General features: G+C 39.4%; 1 protein-coding gene across 1 annotated transcript in view; it reads left to right on the top strand.

Annotated features, from left to right (window-relative positions):
• The first annotated feature begins 7,327 nt into the window (after nt 1–7,327).
• WDR64 (WD repeat domain 64) overlaps nt 7,328–23,931 on the top strand; it is a 151,030-nt gene continuing 134,426 nt past the window's right edge. Inside the window, exons 1-2 of the mRNA XM_047840593.1 lie at nt 7,328–7,650; nt 13,124–13,254. Coding sequence (XP_047696549.1) covers nt 7,506–7,650; nt 13,124–13,254 — 276 coding nt within the window. The 5' untranslated portion in view covers nt 7,328–7,505. The remainder of the gene's footprint in view (nt 7,651–13,123; nt 13,255–23,931) is intronic.

Raw genomic sequence — 23,931 nt, 5'->3', positions numbered from 1 at the left:
GTGCGCGCCAGGACCTCGACACGTCACCAGAGGCCGCCCTCCTCCGCCCCTTCCGCCCGGCCCGCCACTGTAGTCCCGCCCCCTACCCCGCGCGTCGCGTTCCCGCCCCTCCCCGCTCCCCCGAGGCCCCGCCCCCTTCCCCCTCGGCCCTCTCCTGTAGCCCCGCCCCTATCCCCCGCGTGGTGCGTTCCCGCCGATCCCCACACCTCTAGCTCCCTCTCGTAGCCCCGCCCCCTTCCGCGCCGCGCGCCCGTATAGCTCCGCCCACTACACCCCCGCCCCTCTGAGCGTCTAGTTCCCTGCGGCTCCGCGCGCTCTCACCCTCCTCTAACCCCGCCCCCTCCTTCGGGCGCTTTTCCGCAGTTCACCTCTGGCATAGCCTCTGCTTTGCTCGCAGCTGGGCCTCCGGACTCTGTTTCCTGGCCCCAGCACCCACTGCCCCAGCGTGTGCCCGCACTAGTGGACAGCAGTAGGCGAGCAGGGAGGAGAAGGCAGTAGGGAGGCAAATCCACCGCAGTGGCTCCGCACATCCCATCTCCCTGCACCCGGCTTGAAAGCATCACACCCATGCACCCAATTCACCCGTGCATTTTCTCATTTATAAACATTTATGAGCGCCTGCGCCTAACACAAGCTAATGAGAGGGTAGGTGAGGGCCTCCCATCTTGGGTTTCTCACCATCCCAGGAAGCTGTAATAACTTACTGCTAGCCCACAACGTACTCTCATCTCACACAGGTAAGTGAGCCCCAGGCTGGACCCCTAGGCCCGCCATCGTTGTCCTTCCTGTCCTGTTACTGAGGCCTGCCAAAGCTCTTCACTGGTGGTGACCATCCAGGCTGTGCTCTCAAAGCTTCAACCTAAATCTAGCTGCTATAGAGAGGTAGGTGCTATATTTAGAACACACATTTTCCACTTGGCCTTTTCCCCAGTAGCCATGAAAATATAGTACAAGTCAAATATAGGTTGTGAACGTGATCATAGTCTGCGAAGGCTGCACCACTGTCCCTGCACAGCCTCTAACAAGGTCCCACAGGAGGACCACAGTCCTGAGCCAGACCTGAAGGTGGCCCTGGGTGCTGGTGACAAGCACAGTGTGGAAGGGCAAAGGAATTGTCCTCTATGAGGGTGTTTACCCCTGCTACCCCTGTTCAAAAGACCAGTAGAAAATCACTAGTGTCACTGAACCCCCATTCTAAATTCCCTGGAAATGCAGAATCAAATAGGGCGGGGTGATCTCTCCACCCTGGTGCATTGAGCAGTAGCTGGGGGGGGGGGGGGGAGGAGGGTTCCGCCCTCAAAACCTTGATTTGTCTTTAAAGATTCTAATCTGGATTTGTCATCTATGAGACTTATTAACCCATCCACACCTTTAAAAAATTCATCTAATTTTAAATTTTTTTTAATCTTTATTTTTGAGAGAGAGAGACAGCATGTGAACAGGGGAGGAGCAGAGAGAGAGGGAGACACAATCTGAAGCAGGCTCCAGGCTCTGAGCTGTCAGCACAGAGCCTGATGCGGGGCTGGAACCCACGAACTGTGAGATCATGACCTGAGCCAAAGTCGGACACTCAACTGACTGAGCCACCCAGGCGCCCCTCATATAATTTTATATTTTAGATGTATGCAAACATTTAACAAGTTCTATATGTTTAATATGTTTAATGTTCACTATGTTTTCATCACACTTCCTATCTAGTCTACAGTAAGTTCTCAATAAATATTTGTTGAATGAATAAAGGGCTCACTATATTTTTTTCTAAAGCATTCATTCATTCGTTCGTTCGTTCATTGGTGCTGAGTCCCTGCCCTCACAAAGCTTACATTCTGGTAGTGTTGGGATAGATAATAACCAAGTAAGTACATGTGTAGTGTGTCAGATGCTGATATGTGCCATAAAGAAAAAAATAAGGCAGAGAAAGGGTATGGGGGAGAGAGCGAAAAGATTATTTTGTACAAATGGTTATGGATAGCCATGCTAAGTTCTGCAAGCACAGGGAGCATGTACTGGGTTAGGACTGTTCTTAGCATTTTGGAGGAAAAACAAGGAAACCGATGTGGCTGGAGCAGAGGGGAATTAAGAAATGAGGGCAGAAATATGGGTGACCAGTGATTGGGCAGATCATGCAGGGCCATGGACATTTTAATAAAAGGACTTTTGCTTTTACTCTCTCAGAGTAAAGTCCAGGGAAACCTATATGGAAGAAGAATAATAGCAAGGAAGGAAAAAAAGGAGTAAGAGGCTTTTGGCAAATGTGTAAGGATTTTGATAGAGTCATTATGATAATACTATTAACTGCTAAAGATATTTATTATACTCAACAGAAGCAGACTAATACCAGAAATATGATTTATATTGTCAATAATGATATATATTTTTATTTATTTTCAGAAGTATGTTATGATAGGAGATGGCAAAATACCACACCTTAAAAAGCAAGTGCATAAGGACAGACATAGACCAATGGAACAGAATAAGCAAGTGCATAAGGACAGACATAGATCAATGGAACAGAATAGTCAAGATATAACCCTTCATGTATATGGTCAATTGATTTTTGACAAGGCTGTCAAGACCATTCGATGGGGAAAGGAAAGTCTTTCCAACAAATGGTGGTAGGAAACCCGGATGTCCAAATGCAAACAAAAAACAAACAAACAAACAAAATCAAGTTGGACCCTTCTCTTATACCATTTAGAAAAATTGACTCAAAAAGCAGCAAACCACTAAACTTAAACACTAAAACTATAGAACTCTTAGAAGAAAACATAGGAGAAAAGTCTTCATTGCATTGGCTTTGGCAATGATTTCTTCAATATGGCACCAAAGGCATAGGCAACATAAGAAAAAATACATAAATGAACTCCAACAAAATTTAAAACTTTTGTGCATCAAATGACACTATCAAGAGAGTGAAATGACAGTCAATAAAATATTTGTGAATCATAGATCTATGAAGGATTAATATATAGAATATAAAAAGAACTCCTGCAACTCAACAATAACAACAACAAAAAACCCCAAGCAGCCCAATTCAAAAATGGGCAAAGGACTTAAATAGACATTCCTTCAAAGATATACAAATGGCCAACAGGTGCATAAAAAGATGCTCAATATCATTAGTCACTACAGAAATGCAAATCAAACCCACAATGAAATATCACTTCACACCTGCTAGAATGGCTATTCTCAAAAAGTAAAAACTAAAACAAAAAATGGAAAATAATAAGTGTTGGCAAGGATGTGGAGAAGGTATAACCCTGGTGTGCTGCTGCTGAGAATGTAAGATGGTGTAGCCACTATGCAAACAGTGTGGCAGCTCCTCAAAAAGTTAAGCATAGGATTATCATATGATCCAGTAATTACATATATCTATCTAATCTCCAAAAGAATTGAAAGCAGGAACTTCAACAGATATTTGTACACTGATGTTCATAGCAACCAAAATGTGGAAATGAACCACATGTCCATTATCAGACAAATGGATAAACCAAATGTGGCATAAAATGGAATCGTATTCAGTCTATAGAAAGGAATGAATTTCTAGTACATTACAACATGGATAAACCTTGAAAAAATTATGCTAAGTGAAATAAGTCAGACACAGAAGGACGAATATTGTATGATTCCACTTACATGCGGTACCTAGAATAGGCAAATTCATGGAGATGGAAAGTCAGGGGCTGAGGACTGAGGTGGGAGGAATTGGGAGTTAGTGGTTAAGATCACAGAGCTTCAGTTTGGGGTGATGAAAAAGTTCTGAAATAGACAGTGGTGATGGTTGCATAACATTGTAAGTGTGCTTCAAGCCACTGACTTGTGTACACTTTTATGTTATGTATATTTTCACAATAAAAAAGTAGATGCAAATTGTGCCTGCATTTCTCAGAGTAGGAAAAGGAAACAGATGCAACCAGCTTATTGAGCAAGCTGGACTCAGCAGGTGTAAGCAGGAAGTAACTTTACTCTCTCCCATTACTGATTTCAAATGTCTTCTCTGCACCTGTTCTTTAACTGCTTTTGAATGATGTTTTATGAGGTTCCAAAGCCTGTCTTCCTTGATTGGTAAAGTTATCATCTGATGTTGGCACCCTCAGATTGTGGCAGATTTTAAGTGCTGTCATTTTCTAGGGTGATTCGTGGGTTCTTTTGAGGACCTGAAGTGACAGAGATCTTTCTCTCACAAGTCCCTTGACAGAGGTAATGCCTTTGTCAGCTGTCTGCTTGCATCTCCCCCTAGGACCCTGGTTAGGGCCCCCAGACCATGCAGGCAGTCTTCTCCAGTAGGGGCCCTCAGAGTCTAGCATCTACTCCTCTCGAAATGTATGCATTCTAGTCACACCAAATTCTGGGTGTGGACTGCTGTGGAGAACTGGCCAGCCTCAGTTTCTCCCCTCTGGTGCCCACTGGGTAGAAAGAAATCGAGAAAAGTCTCGGCCCTTTGACTGCTCTGAAATTCCAAGGAACTGTTAACTAGTGCTCTCCTCGATCTCCTAAGAAACTACCTTCTCTTCAGTAGTTTGAAGGTGAGAATGAGCTACTACCTGCAGAACTGGCTTCCCAGTATCTCTGTGCATCTTCCTGCATGGACTGTGCAGCCCTGTCCTTTAGAATGGGGGAGTTCTTCAGTTGTATTGTGGGACCCCTTCCAAGGCATCAAGGGGTCCATTTTAATATCTTCCTACACTGGAGCATTAAATCATCCATGTCCCTATATTCCAAGCAAATCCTTTATAAAATACAAGGGGGCAGTGAGGGGGAATGGAGACATATTTTATCTGTCATTCTTGCATGGGATCACTGATAACCCCCAGCCTTCCGCATCATACACATGTCATGTGAGAGGGAACTTCAACACTTGCACAATCAAGTAAACTTCCAAGGACTGGGATGCATGCTTCCCTACTCTCTCTAACCTTGGTCCCTGGTGGGAAACAGAGCCCTTACAGAAATATCTTGCCAAATATATCTGCATCTTTTCCTGCCTTATGAAACATAATTTAATGAATGTAGTTGAATTAAAAAACAGAGGGAGAGAGAGAATCTTGCATGTCTTCAGTTCTGAATGTCAGTTCTCCTAGTGCATATAGCTCCTCAGATGAGTAGGAATCAGCTTGATGTATAAACTGTGTATCTGTCCACATTCCCCTTCCCCAATGCAGATGTTTAAACAAATGCATACATGTGTTTAAAAGTGAAATTTCACGGGGCGCCTGGGTGGCGCAGTCGGTTAAGCGTCCGACTTCAGCCAGGTCACGATCTCGCAGTCCGTGAGTTCGAGCCCCGCGTCAGGCTCTGGGCTGATGGCTCGGAGCCTGGAGCCTGTTTCCGATTCTGTGTCTCCCTCTCTCTCTGCCCCTCCCCCATTCATGCTCTGTCTCTCTCTGTCCCAAAAAAAAAAAAAAAAGTTGAAAAAAATAAATAAATAAAAATGAAATTTCACTTAGAACCTTGCCCTTAAAAGCAGAGGGGGGGGGGGGGGGAGAGAAAGAGAGAGAGAGAGAGAGAGAGAGATCTCCACACCAATACCCATTGTAGTGAAATTTTTATACACTTGGGAGAAAAAGAACATGTAAAAGCTTCCTGTGTGTGCATGTGTGTAAGGGGCAGGGGATAAAAACAAGTTATGTACAAAGAATCCGGGATAGACTAGCTTATGATTAGCAGCAGAAACTGATCTGAAAAGACTTCTTGTAACAACATGAGAAACAAAATACAGTGGAATAAAATCTTCAGAATATTAAACGAAAGTGATTTCCAACCTAGAATTCTATACCCAACCTAATATCAATCAAATGCAAGAGAAGGTTAAGAATATTTTCAAACATGCAAGGTATAACAAAAATGTATTTCCCAGGCACTATTTTTGTACGTAAGCCACCAAAATGAGGGAATAACAAGAAAGGCATAGGAGATTGGATAAGGAAATTTCCCAAATGATGGCAAAGGTGGAAAGCAGTATGACAGCTGTGCCCTGATACACAGATGGCATCAGTCCAGGCTTCAGGAATGTGACTCAAGAGACAGGCACATGGAGGAGTGATATCAGGATGCCTTCTCTTGTATCATCTTTTTAGACTAGCTCGGGGAAACCATTTCACCTTGTAAATGTACTTTATTTTTTCAAGTTTATTTATTTTTTAGCAATCTGTACACCCAACATGGGGCTCAGTCTCATGATCCTGAGATCAAGCATCACATCTTCTTCCAACTGAGCCATCAAGGCACCCCTCTAGAACAGTTTTTGATTTACTGAAAAACAGAAGATAGTGCAGACAGTTCCCATATACCTTCTCACCCAGTTTCTCTTTTTATTAACATCTTGTACTAGTGTACTTGTTACAACTGAGGAAACAGTTTTGATACTCGCTAATAACTAAAGGCCCAGCTTAGCCAGATTGCTTTAGTTTTTACCTAATGTCTTTTTGTGTTCCAGGATCCCAACCAGGATGCCATGTTACACTGAGTAATCAAATCTCCTTAGGCTTCTCTTGACTGTGATAGTTTCTCAGACATTCCTCATTTCTCATGACCTTGATAGTTTGAGAAGGGCTGGTCAGGGTTTTCTGTTTTGTTTTGTTTTACTGAAGTATAGTTGACAAACAATGTCGTATTCATTTCAGGTGTACAACATGTGGCTTGACATTACTCAATGCTCACCATTATAAGTGTAGCTATCACCTGTTACCATCCTATATCATTACAATATTATTGACTATATTCCCCATGCTGCATTCAACTAATAACATCTTGAAGAACTTTCCTCTCAATCAAAAACTACCCCTTCCCCACTCCTGCCTCACTTGATCATTTCCAACTGAAGGTCAATGCATAAAGGAAGAAGAAACTTCTTTATTCCCTAGGACCTCTAAAGATAACTTTATTTGGGACCGAAATGACAAATGCTGAAATATACCTTCATCTTGAGAAGTTTTTGCTTCCATATCCAGCAAAGCTACAAGAATGAGTGGTAAGGTGACTCTCCACAGCATTTTGAGGAAGGCAGATGGTTTGAGGTAGGAAGAGATCTAGGAGAGGGAAAGTAATGCCAAGTTTCTTTCACTGGCCTTTACCTATTCGACTTCCCTCCAGACAGTGTACATACACACTGTACACACACAAACACACACACACACACACACATGCCCGCACACAGTTTGTGGGGAAGGAAAGCTTAATGCCCTCCTTATGAAGGAAGGGGAGGTGACAGAGATATTATGATGCAATGAGGGCCGTTTGAAGGACACTGGTAACATTATGAGGTCAGGATACTTACTGAAATGTTTGCATATATGAAATGCATTAGATTAAGTCAGCGTTCCTCCCTGCTAACATCTAGTGACGACTCTGACTCCTACCCACAGTATGGGATTTTAAGACCGAAGGAATGAGACCTGGGACAAAACTGAGACAGCAGGGAGGCACTGTACCAACCGGAAGGTTTTTCCAAGTTGGCAAATTTGTGCTATTTATTTCTGTACAGAAATAAATAACCCTATGTCCCTATGGATATCAAGGAGGAAAAGCATTTAAGCACTGCACTTCAGATTAGCAATTTCAAGACAGCCTTGAAAGGGTTTGAAAAATTGATTGAACATGTAGCAGCCCAGAAAAGAGATGAAAGAGCAGGCCTGTTTATACAAAAAGAAGGTAAGATCAGTGATTATAGGGCACCCAATTGGGTCTGTGGTTAGAACTGTCCAATGTTTTAAGCCATCAAAGAGAAGCAATGTTGCTTAATAGCAAAGACATTGAACGGGAGGCCTGAGTTCTGACTCTGTCCCTAACTAGCTAAGTCGTCCTGGGGAAGCTTTGTTCATTTCCTTGAACCTAAGTTTGAGACATCAAAAGTAAAATTAAGGGGTTTCATTAAGTGGCATCTAAGCATTCTTCTGTGGGGTCTACCTCTGATGTCTTGCTGGTTGACCTGGGATTCCCAGTAGTGCACAGTGACCATTAGCGAGCCATAGAAGCTGCCCTGCCACCTCTTAAGGGTATCATGGGACCATAAAGACAGTCATAAGCAGGGCAAAGTTTTTCTGGAACTTTTGTTCACTGCCTGGGCCTCCCCTTATGTCTCTAGGCTGGAATAATTTGGAGTATGCCAAGGTAAGGGGAACAAGGTAGGCAGTGGTCTGCCAGGATCATTAACAGCAGGAACACCAACACAGAATGGAAAGTACACCACCATGGTCAGGACTCAAAGGGACAACTTCGGGGCACTGAGGACAGCAGTGACAAATAAGGCTTTACAGCAGAGTAAAAGACTAATGGAACAAATCCTGCTGTTACAAGAAAAGCAGCAGAGCCCATACAATTGCAAAGGGGTCAGCATGGCCAGCCTCTTAACGTGCCAGGCTGGACAGCCACAAATGAGTTAAATTGTTGACTTTCCATATTCAAACACAAAACTGGTATTATTTGAATAGTGTTTAAGAATTTGTAAATCACCTTAATAAATATAATTTAATTGATTCTCACAACAAATATTACTGTTATTGCTATCACCCCCACTTTACTTGTTAAAGGATGGGAAGTACAGGTACATCCGCCCAAGTCACTCAACCTCTATGTGTTAGAGCTAAGACTCAGGGCTTCTGGATGTAGTATTTAGATGATTGTGAACTTGGCTGAGCTTTCTAAAACCTGTAGACAAAACTTTTATTTTTTAATTTTTTATATAGTTAAAAAAATTTTCCCCAGTCTACCTGTAATTTACCTGTAATTGATTTTCCAAACCCTTACCACTTTTGTTGAATCCTGTCTGGATCTCAGCTCCCCTTGGCCAAGCTTACATCATCATAAGAAAAAGCAATGCCAAAAGACAAGAATTCTCTCAAACTCCCTTTATTCCACTTCTGAGTTTCCCAAACCAGCACCTGTCATTCTTCTATCCCTCCTCTTCTCCAAAGCTATCACTCTACTGCAACAACTTCAAAATCTCATTTTTTTTTAGCTTTGTCCTCTCAAACTAAAAATACACCCAAACGTCCTGACCTTGACTTGTTCTTCCCTATAAGCTGCCACTGTATGCCTTTCCCTTGATTCACCACTAAATTTCCCCACAGTGTCACCACTTAATTTTCAATCTACTCAAGTCTGACTTCTCTCATCACTTTGCTGAAAATGCTCTTACCGAGGTATTTCATCACCTAATACGGCTGCCGAATTCAATCAATTGTTTTCATTTTCCAGCTTACTTGGCTATTTCACTGCATTAGCAGCTTGCTGCCTCTGCTTCCAGAAACTGTCTCCTTCTGCGTGTCTCATCACACCTCTCTTTTTTTCCCTTTCCCATTCTTTCTTTGCCTCCTTTATTTTTTTTTTTTGAGCCTTGCCTGTGCTCTCTATCAACCTTAAAGCACAGACTCCACCTACATAGTCTCCTGAGCCAGATATCTTGCTATAACCTTTGACTATTTCATGATGGTATCTCACTCTTGGGTTATTACAACAGCCTTTCAATATAATAGTCTTCTTGCCAAGTGTTATTGCCTTATTTTTGCATTTTTTTAGACAAAGAGAGAAAGAGAACATGAGTGGGGGAGAGGAGGAAAGGAGGAGAGAGAATCTTAACCAGGTTCCATGCTCAGCTGGAAACCAAGGCTCGATCCCACAACCCTGGGATCATGACTTGAGTCAAAATCAAGAGTGGGATGCTCAACCAACTGAGCCACCCAGGTGCCCCAAGAGTTATTCTTTTAATTTTTTTTTAAACTGCCACATTGCTGGCTTATTAACTCAGCTTTAAAGTCCATATATGTTGGGGCGCCTGGGTGGCTCGGTCGGTTAAGCGTCCGACTTCGGCTCGGGTCACGATCTCACGGTCCGTGAGTTCCAGCCCCGCGTCAGGCTCTGGACTGATGGCTCGGAGCCTGGAGCCTGCTTCCGATTCTGTGTCTCCCTCTCTCTCTGCCCCTCCCCCGTTCATGTTCTGTCTCTCTCTGTCCCAAAAATAAACATTAAAAAAAAAATTAAAAAGAAAATAAAGTCCATATATGTTAACTTGACATTCGGGGCTATTCTCAGCCATGCTTCAATCTACCTTTCCAGCCTCAGCTCCTGGAACGTCCCTTCATAAACTTTCTGTCCTAATATTAACTTTTCAGCATTCCCAATGACTTCTGACTCTGATTTTGCATGTGTCATTCCCCAAGTGTAGAGTGCCTTTCCTCCCTTTTTTGTGCCTATAACTTTTGCTCATCTTTTAAGACCCAAATCAAATGTCATCTCTTTGTCAGAACTTTCCCCAGGCAAAGCCGTCCTTAGCACACTGTTAACTTGCCATCTCGAGGAATTTCCCTGCTGCACCTAACCTGCTGAAATGTGTGTGTTCCTGCCTCTTCTTTGCCATAGCACTTGAACTGTGAGTGCTTTGAAGGCTTTATAACCTTATGGTTAGCCCAGAGTCTTATATCCAGGAAGTACTCTTGAAATGTGTGCTAAGCAAACAAGTTAACCTTGCTTTCACTTAAAGCCTGCAATCACAAAGCCACATTGAAAAACTTCCTTCCTCTACAGTATATATGTTTATGTGTATGTATATGTAAATATGTATATATTTTAAGAGATATATAGCAATATATATTTTATATAATATTATACTATAATATCCCACAGTATAACGTACAATAGATATGTAGATATACAGTATAGATTTGATACAAAATAATAAGTACAGATAAATTTCCTTCTGTGAGAGAGGGACTGACATAAAAGATTGAGAAAGAAGAAATATAATCTTAACTTTCATCAGACTTCTAATACTAGCATATATTCATATTTATTCATAAGTACTGGGAAATAGGGTCTACTTCTCATGATAGGCAAGAAGCTAAGAACTAGAGAGAATGTTTTTAATGTAACAGTGTCTATCTCAAAAATGATGTCAAGGAATTCACCCAAGGAATTCATCTGTGTAATATTACTGTTCGATCATCTTGTCAGTGACCTGAGAGAATTAAAATCACCCAGGAAAGGAAAGTTTCATCATCCTCATCCAGTGGCATTTACAGTGAGACTCATTTACAAGGAGACACATCATACTCACAATGGTGTGAATTTAAAGCAGCTAAACTATTTGAATATCTCATAGGAATTTTACATTTAATATGACCAAGAGGGAATGCTTTATTCTCCCCCCTCCAAGACCCATGGTCCTTCCTCAGTTGCTTCTGTTTTGGTAAATAACACCAATACTTGCTGAGTTTTAAAACCAAAACCATGAGTGTCATTCTAGAACAGGATTTCTCAACTGTGGCACTATTGACATTTGGGGCTGGATGATTCTTTGTTCTGTGTATGTGTATGTGCGGTGAAAGAGGGGCTATCCTGTGCATCGTGGGATGGTTAGTATATCTGGCCTCTACCTACTAGATGACATAGCACTTCCATTCCTGACTGCAACAATCAAAATTGTCCACAGTCAACATTGCCAATGTCCCTGTGGGAGATAGACGGCAAATCCTCCCCTGGATGAGACCTGTTGCTCTGGAATCCTGCTTGTCCTTCACTCCCCACTCTTGCCCCCAACAGCTTCCAATCAGCTATAAGTCTTTGTCATTCTACTTCCAACTATATCTCGCCATCACCAGTGCTACCTCTCAGTGCCTATATCACTTATCATCCAACTGAGGACACTTTCAAGAGTGAAAGGGGTTGTTACTATTAACTAAGTTGAGAATATCAGTATAAATTGGACTTTCCAAGACAGCCCAGGATGTACATTGGCTAGTGCATCTTTCTGGCCAGGCCTCCACTACCTGAATCCCAGATTAATGCACTAGCCCTTGCTAGGTTTATAGCTGTCACTCTTATAGCTGTCACTCTTTATAGCCGTCCTTACAGCAGCCAGTGTGCTTTGAGAAAAGTTTAAGGCAATACCTTACCATCATGCTTGCTCTCATGTTTAGAATAAATTACAAACTACTGACTCCAGCTTAACACTCCTTCTTGGTAATCTCACCTCACAGCGCTTTCCCTGTCCTCAATATACTCCATATCCATAGACCTTCTCAGAACATGAGTCTTTGGTTGGCCTCTGCCTAAAATGCTGTTATCTAGCTTTACACATGGCTGAATTCTTTTTGCTTATTAGGTCTTAGCTTAACTGTTTTTACTTGTGTCCTTAGAGAGGCTTCCCTGCCCACCAACACTGATAGATAGAGAATTCTCTCATAGCTCCCTATTGGTTTCCTTCATAGCACTTAGCTCACTCTATACCTAATAACTTTTACTTTGCCCCTAAAGTATAATATACACACATTGGAGCCCAAAGAACACAACTAATTTAAGTATATAGCACAGCAAATTTGGACATTGGTAAACATACCTGCAGCCGCCAACCAGATCCAGACAAAGAACATTTCTAGCATCCCAGAGTCTCCTCATGTCCCGTCACCTCTCACATTAGATAACCATTAATCTAATGTCTGTCTCTAGTAATTAGTCTTGCCCATCACAATCTGTAAATAATTTATTTGTTGGTTTACTTGTTGATTTGCTGTGTCTTCCACTAGGACATAAATTCCCAGAGGAAGGGAACTTTTTAATCTAATTTTGCATTCTAATTCCAGTGTCTAGCTTAGTTCCCACACATAACAAATTCTCAATGCACCTTTGCTTCTAATTCCTTCTTGCCTTTAGACAGAACGGTAGCTCCCAGGTGAATCACCAAGTTTGGCAAAATCAATATTCAAGTATGGTGTGTGTGTGTGTGTGTGTGTGTGTGTGTGTGGTGTCCAAATAGGTTCAAAGAACCTATCAAGAATTACTCCCTTTCCTTGAAGATGGGCTCTAGCAGACACCCTTGATTGGTAAAAATTTTCCCGACAGGAAGGAAGTAATTCACCTTCCGATCTTTGTATTCCTGAATAAAACTCCTAAAATAGTTGAAATATAAGTTTTGGAGGAAAAACTAAACACCAAAGTAAAATATTTTCTTCTAATATTTTAATCAAGGGACTAGTTCTGTTTCTAATTAAAAGAACCTTAAAATGCAGCATAATCTGGTTTTAATAGGTTGAAATAATGAAATAGATTAGAAAATAGGAAAAGGAGCTGAGAAATGCAATATAGTCCTTGGAGTCTGATAACGATGTTCCTGCACTTTGTTACGATGCAGATGCAATTGATTATGACAAGTTTTATGCAGCCGTGGAGGAACTCTTTGGTCCAGAAGTGAAGAATCAAGATGTGAAATGTTTTTACAGGAAGCTCTGCAACAACCCTGATGTGTCTGTAGACTGGTGTGAGGTAGTCATTTTTCATGTTCATTGTATGAAATCTGGGTATTATTTCTCCTTGTTCAGGATGAATAATTTAATCAAAATTTACTCCCACAGGGGTTAAGCTCACAATGTGTACATGGTATGTGTAAATTCCATAAAGATATGGCCACCATTAGGGTGCCTGGGTGGTTCAGTCCATTAAGCATCTGACTCTTGATTTCAGCTCAGTTCATGACCTCACAGTTGGTGAGATCAAGCTCCACATCAGGCTCTGTGCTGACAGTGTGGAGCCTGCTTGGGATTCTCTCTCTCTTCTTCTCTCTCTGCCCCTTCCCTGCTTGCACATGCTCCCTCTCTTTCAAAATAATAATAATAATAATAATAATAATAATTTAAAAAATGATGTGGCCACCATCCCTAACTGAAAGTGAGTTAGAGGTTTAAGTGTATTATTAATAGGTAACTCTTAAATATTTTTAGACCGAGCCGCCAAATGGAAGAAGTATACATGCCATAACAATAACCAAGATTTTAATTGCCTTTGTTACATTCTAAATGAAATACTCCTTTTCAATTGTTTCATTGTATTACAAATATAATATAGAGAAGAAAGAAAAGGATTATTGTTGACCACCTCTTACATTTCCTGAGTCTCTTCTTTGTCAATGTATCATTGAATGCCTTCCACCATTGCACATAGAAGCATGTTTGGTGAAGTGATCTATGTACTATGGCAAAGGAGAAAGGATGCCTCTGATCTTTGTTTAAACTCACAGAAGACTATACTCTGTAGATATTTTTACAACCCAGATTTTTCTTATTCTAAAAGGATTAAGGTAGCTTACAATTTTAAAAAATTGCACATGTGCATACAAAGCACTTAAAGTAATATTAAAAATTATCAGGCTCTTTTTATTAATCAGTAGATACCATAGACAAAATGAAAAGATTTAAAGGGTTTGACTATCATTTATAATAAGCTAGTAGATATATAAAAATAGAACTTTGAACCCAAGTTATAGGTAAGACACATCTTCTCAACTATATGTGGGGCCATCAGAAAACTGTACGTGTATAAAGCTAAAAAGAACATTTCAATAAATTCCAATATAATAAAATTATAAACCAATAATAAAAGATAGCCCAAATCCCCAAGAACCAATCAAACAAGAAATAATCGATTAGTTTTGGGGAAAAACTGCAAACAAAAAAAAAATCTATCAAGCCTTTAAAGACTACATAATTCCCACATTATACACATTTTTGTACAATTTAGGAAAGGCTGAAAAGCTATCCAACTCATTTTACGAGACTAAAATAACATGAATTGAGCAAAGATAAAATGTCAGGGAACTATAGGCCAATATTACTTATTAATACAAATGCTAAAGTCCTAAATAAAAGTTTAACAAGTTGCATCCAGCAGCGCATTAAAAAATCATTCCTGGGTAGAATTTACACCAGAAAAAGTAAAGGCAATTTAATATTAGAAAGTCCCGTAACAAATTTCATTTAACAAGTTCAAGGAGAAAAAATAATACAATAATCTTAATTAGAAGTTAGCAAACCACGACCCGTGGGCCAAACTGGACAGCCATTGTTTTGTGAACAAGGTTTTTTGGAACACAGTGACACTCTTGCATCCACATACTGTCTGTGACTACATCTGTGCTACAACAACAGAACTGAATATTGTGATAGAGTCTGCAATATTTACTCCCTGGCCCTTTTCAGAAAAAGGTTGCTGACTCCTGATCTTAAAATAACATAAAAATTAAAAAAGACATTTGATGGAAATTCAATAGCTATTCTGCTTCTAAAAAGAAAAAAATCTTGGCAGAATAGGAATGATAGACATTCCCTTTAATTTGATTTAAAAAAAAAAACTATGTTCATTTTCTGTAGCTGCTGTAAAAAATTCCCACAAATTTGGCAACGTTTGCCCTCAGCTTTATTGACAAACAACATACTGTGTAAGTTTAAGATACACAACGTATTAATTTGTACATTTATCTATGTCAAAATGGTTATCGCCGTGGGGTTAGCTAACACTGCGATCATGTCACATAATTTCCGTTTCTTTTTTGTGGTGAAAACACGAAAGATCTACTCCCTTAGCAACTTTGAAGTGTATAAAGCAGCATTTTCAACTATAATCGCCAGATTATAACTATGATCCCCAGAATGTATTCATCTTATAATTGGAAGTTTGTGCTCTTGGCCAGCATCTCCCCTCTTCTCCCATCCCCCACCCCCCCGGAAACAACCATTCTAGTCTCTGTTTCTGACTTCAGCTTCTTTTGAGTCCTCATATAAGTGAGACCATGTCTTTCTGTGTCTGAGTTAAAAACTTAGCATAATGCCCTCAAGGTCTGCCCACGTTGTTGCAAGTGGCAAGATTTCTTTCTTCCTAAACTTAACAACTTCAAGAAACACATTTATTATGTCACAGTTTCCATGGATCAGGATTCTGGGCACAGCTTAACTGGGTCCTCTGTTCAAAGTCTCACAAGTCTGCAATCAAGGTGTTCTCATTTGGAGATTCAACTAATGAAGAATCTGTTTCCAAGCTCATTCCAGTTGTTAGCAGAATGCATTTCCTTGTATGACAAAGGGACTAAACTTTTTTTGTTTGTTTGTTTATTATTTTGAGAAGGAGAGAAAGTACGACTGGGGGAGGGGAAGAGAGAGAGAGAGAGAGAGAGAGACAGAGAGAATCACCAGTAGGTTTCACACTGTCAGTGAGGAGCCTGATGCAGGGCTTAAACTCAGGAACTGTGAGATCATGACCTGAGCCGAAGTTGGACGCTTAACCCACTGAGCCACAAGGCACTTACTAAGGGACAAAGCTTTTTATTGGCTGGAAGCTGGAGACTAGAAGCTGCCATTATTTTCCCAGAGGCTGTCTGCAGTTCTTTGCCATAGGACCCGCCACATAGGCAGTTCACAGTTTTGCTTCTTCAAGGCTGGCAGGAGAATCTCTTCTCCAGAGCCCCTAAGACGGTCTTATATAATGTAACAATCATGGGAGAAACAGTCCATCACATTTGCCTTATTCTTTTGGTTAGAAGCAAGTCACAGGGTCTATGCATACTCAAGGGATAAGGGTTATGCAAAGGGGTGACTCATTGTGTGGAGGGAGGGGAGTTACTTAGGATGTGCTCACCCTAGAGACGTATAGAAATCTATTTAAGTAAGGACCATTTTTAATGGTGAAATGCTAGAAACACTCTCATTAAAGTTAAGAACATGAAAAGGATGCCGATTATCTTCACTACCCTTCAACATTTTACTGGAAATTGTAAGTAATGCCAAGACAAAAACAAAAACAAAAACAAAAAACGGAAAAGGAAGTAGCATGTAATAAAAGTGTAATAAAAATATAAAAATATATAATTAAAAATGCAAGTTGTCATTATTTGTAGATAATGTAGTTGTCTACCAAGAATACACAAAGGAATCACATGACAAACTATTAGAACTAAGAGAGTTCAAGAGAATTCAAAGAAGATAAACATGTCAGAATCAATAACTTTCACAAACATAAGCAATAACTCACTCCCAACATATGCACATAAATGTAACAGGAAGTTTCCATTCACAAGAACAACAAATAGGGGCCCGGGCGGCTCAGTCAGTTAAGCATCCAATTTTCGCTCAGGTCGTGATCTCATAGTTCATGAGTTTGAGCCCCGCATCAGGGCTCTGTGCTGACAGCTTACAGCCTGGAGCCTGCTTCATATTCTGTGTCCCCTTCTCTCTCTGCCCCTTTCCTGCTCACGTTCTGCCTGTCTCTCAAAAATAAATTTTAAATTTTTGTAAAAAAAATTTGTTAAAAAAACAAGAATAACAAATAGTAGAAAATGTCAATGGATAAATCTATCAAGGAATGTATAAGACTATCACACTTAACTTCAGGATTAAGAGAAGATCTGGAAAATTATTAAGGCACTCAATTTACAAAGATCTCAATTGTCCCCAGTAATTTGTTAATATTTATAAATGTAATAATTCAATAAAATAGATTTTTGGAATTAATACAGCTAAGCTAATAGATACCCAACACATCAGTAATTGAATTTTAATACATCTCTTCTCAATTTAATAATTCTTATAAATATTTCAGGTTGCTTTTAGAAATTGAAAAACATTCTCACAAACTTCTGGTGAGTACTAACAAGCCTGGAAGCTTCCAGTCTCCAGATTAGCATGAAGATTCTACTGTGTACCATATTTTTAAAGCTTTTTCTTTTTTCAAGAAATGAAAAGTAAAAATACGATGTTCACTTAGATCTTTACTTGATTATGATATCAAAAGCAAATATATGAAAGCACCATATGTATAAAAATATATATCTAGGTGGAAGCGGAAAGGGATTACCAGAGAACAAGGCTCATGTATCAAAGACAACGAATTGTAATTGCCAAGCTTACCTCTTTTTCCTTCTTTCTCTCCCTCCTTTCCTCCCTTCCATCTTTCCTTTTTGTTTCTTTTCTTTCTTTTTTTTTAAAGCCTGTTGTGCCCATGGAAATGTTTTAGCAGAGCTTGCATTATAAATATTTAAGCCTTCTGGGGGCGCCTGGGTGGCTCAGTCGGTTAGGCGGCCGACTTCGGCTCAGGTCATGATCTCGAGGTCCGTGAGTTTGAGCCCCGCGTCGGGCTCTGTGCTGACAGCTCAGAGCCTGGAGCCTGTTTTGGATTCTGTGTCTCACTCTCTCTCTGACCCTCCCCTGTTCATGCTCTGTCTCTCTCTGTCTCAAAAATAAATAAACGTTAAAAAAAATAAAAATAAATAAAATAAAATAAAATAAATAAATATTTAAACCTTCTATTCAATGGTCACTTTCCCAACATGTCTTGGGTTTTCAGCTGAAGATTTCTGAGATTCCCAGCATGGTTACCTGATTTCTATACAATGGTGACCTGTTTTTCTGGAACTACCACGAATTAATGTTTGTGTTGCTAAAATTAGAGTGAATTATGCTCACCTTGTCAGAATACGCTAAATGGAACTTTAAAGTAACTGCTGGTTATTCCTAAAGATAGAACACCTGAAATGAAGGTTGGGCCAGGACCTGATATGCTCCCTGCTTAGATGGTTCAGCTCAAACCAGACAGCTGTATTAGTAAGACAGTCAAAGAATGACTGAGAAACATTGGATTGTTTTTCCTCAGTGAAGGTACAACACAAAATCTCAAAGAAGCTTCACTAGGAGAGACCATCATCCTTGAGGTTGAACCCTTAGAAACTCTAGACCTACACTGCCCAAAACACTTCTTCTAGCTACATGAGGCTATTTAGTACTGGAAATGTAACTAGTCTCAATTGAAATATGCTGTAATTGTAAGATACACACCTGATTTCAAAGATGTAATACACAAGAAGATTATAAAATATCTTACTATTGGTTACATGTTGAAATTATATTTTGGACACATTGGATGAAACAAATACACTATTAAAATTAATTCTTTTTTTTTTTACACTTTTTCATGTGGCTACTGGAAACTTTAAAGTTATATATATTGTTCTCATTATATTTTTATCGGTAAGCACAGAAAATGTCAAAAGAGACATAGAAGGAATTCCTCCTCATCAACACAGATGGATTTTTGTTGACAAACAACTGAAAGATGGACAGACCATAGAAAGTATTCAACTTTTGGGGCGCCTGGGTGGCGCAGTCGGTTAAGCGTCCGACTTCAGCCAGGTCACGATCTCACGGTCCTGTGAGTTCGAGCCCCGCGTCGGGCTCTGGGCTGATGGCTCAGAGCCTGGAGTCTGTTTCGGATTCTGTGTCTCCCTCTCTCTCTGCCCCTCCCCCGTTCATGCTCTGTCTCTCTCTGTCCCAAAAATAAATAAACGTTGAAAAAAAAATTAAAAAAAAAAAAAAGGAAGTATTCAACTTTGTTCTTTGGGAACAGTATCAGAAAAAATAAGAAGATATTTGTCGTTGTTCTCCAAGAGCATAAGAATAAGAGAAAAAAGTTTAATATAGTGTGTTTAAATATCACAAGTTTCAAAGAAAATGATATAAGTAGCCACCATGATTGGAAATGTTTATCTGAAGAATGTGATGTCAAATTCTTTACTGTCAACTAGTTCTACAGAGAAGTCAAATGTACAAAATGTCCCTTTTATTTGGGCACAAGTATAAATAGAGGCCCAGATATCAAATATGTGAATATTTGATATATTCATATATCAATATATATATATATATAATATATATATGTGAAATTATAAATTCACATATATATAATATGTGAAATTATAAATTCAGCTAATTGTTAAAGCAAATATGTTTTATCCTCCAATTTTGAAAATATGCCTTAATAATCCCCTGGAAGTCCACGTTAGAATTTAAAATTCTCACACCTTGCAGTTTCACACTAAAATATAGAGACAAGGAGGGAGTTAGCGCCAGCCCACCTCCCTTAATTTTGCACCAATGGCCCCATCCCACATTATGGGGGACCATGCATGCACATATATGGATATCTCCAACCCATATGTCTAAGCTCCTTCTCCATCAGCACTCTGCCTTGGGGACTCTTCAGTCCTAGGGGTGCACAAACCAGTGGTGTGTGGTCCACCCTCATGAGGATGTACCTAAAAGAGACTTCATGGGCCTGAAAGGAGGCTTGGAGCCCTTTAGGCAGGGAATTCTGGGGCCTCAGGAATCTAGGACATGGTTTAAAAGCATGAACTCCTGGTGGACAATGGCCCCTTAGCATCATGAACTAGAGTGGACCCTCTAGAGCTGAGCTAACCAACAGTAGCCACAAGTGCTAGTTACATTTAAATTAAATTAAATTAAATTAAATTAAATTAAATTAAATTAAATTAACAATTCAACTCCTCAGTTGTGCTGATTACTTTTCTAGGGTTCAATATCCAATGAGGCCAGAGACTATCATATTGGATAGGAGAGATTACAGAAGAGTCTTGCCATTGCAGAAAGTTCAAATGGCTCTATAAGCATAGGTCCCAGGGCATGGATCTAAAAGCAAGATTGCAAGTGCAAAGGCGGTTGTTTTGTCCTTTTTAATCTACTAATTCAATAAAATAGAAGATAAATATACATATGAGCTATCTATCTATCTATCATCTATATCAACAAAAGCCCTTAACCACTGAAAGACTTAAAAAGTTTGAGAAATCAAATGAACAATACAACAGTCAGTAACTTTGCAGGAATACAGAAATGGCTGTCTTTTCCCTAAATCTTGTACGTGTACAAAATGAACGTGTCTTTCCAAGGATCTGGGCTCAGTCACACTGTGTAAATCCTTTGGATATTGTCCCACCTATTGGTACCTTAAATTCTATGTCACTAAACTTTGAGTAGCCATGGTGTTGACAATCATCCTTACTGTTCTCAATTTTTTAATGAATATTTCTCACACACTCAATGGTTCATGTGCTGGAATTTCTAATGCGATATTTTTGGATCCCTAAAAATATGCAAATGAGTATATAACAAATGATTCATGTTGGGGTGCCTGGTGGTTCAGTCGATTAAGCATCCAACTCTTGGTTTCAGCTCAAGCCGTGATCTCACGTTTTCATGAGTTTGAGCCCTGCATTGGACTCTGCAATAATGGTGTGGAATCTGCTTGGGATTCTCTCCCTCTCTCTCTATTTCTCTCAAAATAAATAAATAAACTTAAAACAAAAACAAAACAAATGATTCACGTGGACATCAAATAATTTATGCATTTCAAGAAATAAAAGAAGTCTGTTTATATTATATCACACACCTAGATTCAGGAAACAAATGCTCAAACCAATTAACTCTGGTTAATCCACTTACCTGGAGTTCTACATTAACGGATAATTTGGCCTCTGTGTATTTTGTAGGGTTCTCTGTTTTGAAGAGAGAGAAATATGTTACAAATGATTTGTTGTAAATAAACAAAACACTCTTTTGTTCTTGAAATAAATGAATGAATGGATGAATTCAGTCAATCCAGATTGTTTCATTGTGTAGATGAGGAAATGCAGCCTTGTTCTTTACCACATCTACTCTCTTTCTCCTTCTCCTGACCTTTCCTGTTAGAACACCAGAATTATCTCACATTTGTTTTTTCAGACACCTCCTTTTTATGTTCTCATTTAATCTTCATGACAACCCCCCCCCATGTAGATTATGGAGGATAATGTTATTACAATAATAAAGACGAGGACAGTGAAACACGGAAAGGTTAATTGACTTACCTAAAGCCACAGAAAAAAATGAGTTTTGATCCTGGATCTGAGATTTTCTCCTTCTCTGTCCAGTAATTTCATATGACATTATTCAGTCACATCACTTGGCTCCTTATAAATCACACACAAGTTTAATACAAACACTTGTGACCAGCCTCTGCACACTGTATGTATATAAAGGATATTGAGGCTGGAGAAAATAGTTCAGGAAGCCTCTTTTATTGTTCTGTCATTTTCGTCACAAACTATCTGTGCCAAGGCTCCTAAGAGGCATTTCTATTTTGAGCAATGTGACCTAACCTTTCTGAGCTTCAGATCCATCATCTGTAAAATGGAAATTCAGTGCTGGAAGATTAACTTTTTTTCAGTTTGGATTACCATTTTTTTTTTATCAGCCAGTGTTAATCTTATCAGGTAATAAGAACTAGGTTTATTCTTTTAAAGTCAGGCACTGAATATACAAAACTGTTTCTGAATATAAATTTCTTTATGGTAGCAATGTCACAAAAAGCAATGTTTTTCTAGGTTTTTAGGTGCAAATACACTTTTCCCCTTAGGTTTTAGATATAAACACAGTTGGAAAAATGGACATTTATAGAATAGCAAAAAATTATAATTCAACTAAAACATCTAGATCTCCCTTTTTAATTTATAAGGAGAAAAATTAGATATAAAGAGATTTAAGGTAATGTGATTATCTTAAATTTGTCAAACTAGTCACTGGGAGATTCTGATAAAACAACACAATGTTAGTCTATGTTTCCAGTGGGCGATTCACAAACACATTTTTTTTTCTGGGAGCAGACTCAAACTAATTTTAAAAAGAGGCATGCAACACCATATGGAATGCCTATAACGGTGTTCTCCCAAAAGTGAATTTAAAGTGAGTTATTATAAATCTAAAACTGTATCTGCTAACTTCAAAAATATTTTTTAAATGCTCCAGGGTAGGCTAAAAAAATAAGGTGCAGAGAGGCTTTCATTTTCTTCTGCTTTTTATTTTCTTTGAATGTTCTACATATTCCTTATGTAATCAGGAAAAGTATAGTTAAATAGATGAATCACTTAAAGCATGGAGCAAGTCCTTTAAATAACATAATTAAAAGAAAATTAATATTCTAATGCATTCTTAATAGTTATATAGTTATAAAGTACTCTAAGCATGTCACATGCACAATTACCTGTCTAAAATATGAATTGTTATGCAAAAATTCTCAATAAGATACTAGCAAATCGAATTCAACAGCATATAAAAAGAATTATTCACCATGATCAGGTGGGATTCATTCCTGGGATGCAGGGCAGGTTCAACATTCGCAAATCAATCAACGTGATACATCACATTAATAAAAGAAAAGATAAGAACCATATGATCCCATCAATCAATGCAGAAAAAGCATTTGACAAAATTCAGCATCGTTTGTTAATAAAAACCCTCCAGGGGCGCCTGGGTGGCAGAGTCGGTTAAGCGTCCAACTTCAGCCAGGTCACGATCTCGCGGTCCGTGAGTTCGAGCCCCGCGTCAGGCTCTGGGCTGATGGCCCAGAGCCTGGAGCCTGTTTCCGATTCTGTGTCTCCCTCTCTCTCTGCCCCTCCCCCGTTCATGCTCTGTCTCTCTCTGTCGCACAAATAAATGTTGAAAAAAAAATTTAAAAAAAAACAAAAAAACCTCCAGAAAGTCGGGATAGAAGGAACATACTTAAACATCATAAAAGCCATTTATGAAAAGCCCACAGCTAACATCATCCTCAATGGGGAAAAACTGAGAGCTTCCCCCTGAGATCAGGAACACGACAGGGATGTCTACTCTCACTGCTGTTGTTTACCATAGTGTTGGAAGTGCTAGCATCAGCAATAAGACAACAAAAGGAAATCAACAGCATCAAAATTGGCAAAGCTGCAGTTAAGCTTTCACTTTTTGCAGATGACATGATATTATACATGGAAAACCCGATAGACTCCACCAAAAGTCTGCTAGAACTGATACATGAATTTAGCAAACTTGCAGGATAAAAATCAATGTACAGAAATCAGTTGTATTCTTATACACTAATAATGAAGCAACAGAAAGACAAATAAAGAAACTGATCCCATTCACAATTGCACCAAGAAGCATAAAATACCTAGGAATAAACCTAACCAAAGATGTACAAGATCTGTATGCTGAAAACTATAGAAAGCTTATGAAGGAAATTGAAGAAGATATAAAGAAATGGAAAAACATTCCGTGCTCATGGGTTGGAAAAATAAATATTGTCAAAATGTCAATACTACCCAAAGCTATCTACACAATCAATGCAATCCCAATCAAAATTGCACCAGCATTCTTCTCGAAGCTAGAACAAGCGATCCTAAAATTCATATGGAACCACAAAAGGCCCCGAATAGCCAAAGTAATTCTGAAGAGGAAGACCAAAGCAGGAGGCACCACAATCCCAGACTTTAGCTTCTACTACAAAGCTGTCATCATCAAGACAGCATGGTATTGG

Source organism: Prionailurus viverrinus, chromosome F1 (genome assembly GCF_022837055.1).
Source record: "Prionailurus viverrinus isolate Anna chromosome F1, UM_Priviv_1.0, whole genome shotgun sequence".
NCBI classification, from domain to species: domain Eukaryota; kingdom Metazoa; phylum Chordata; class Mammalia; order Carnivora; family Felidae; genus Prionailurus; species Prionailurus viverrinus.
Note: the sequence above shows the minus strand (reverse complement) of the source record. Positions and strands in the feature narration are given on the sequence as shown.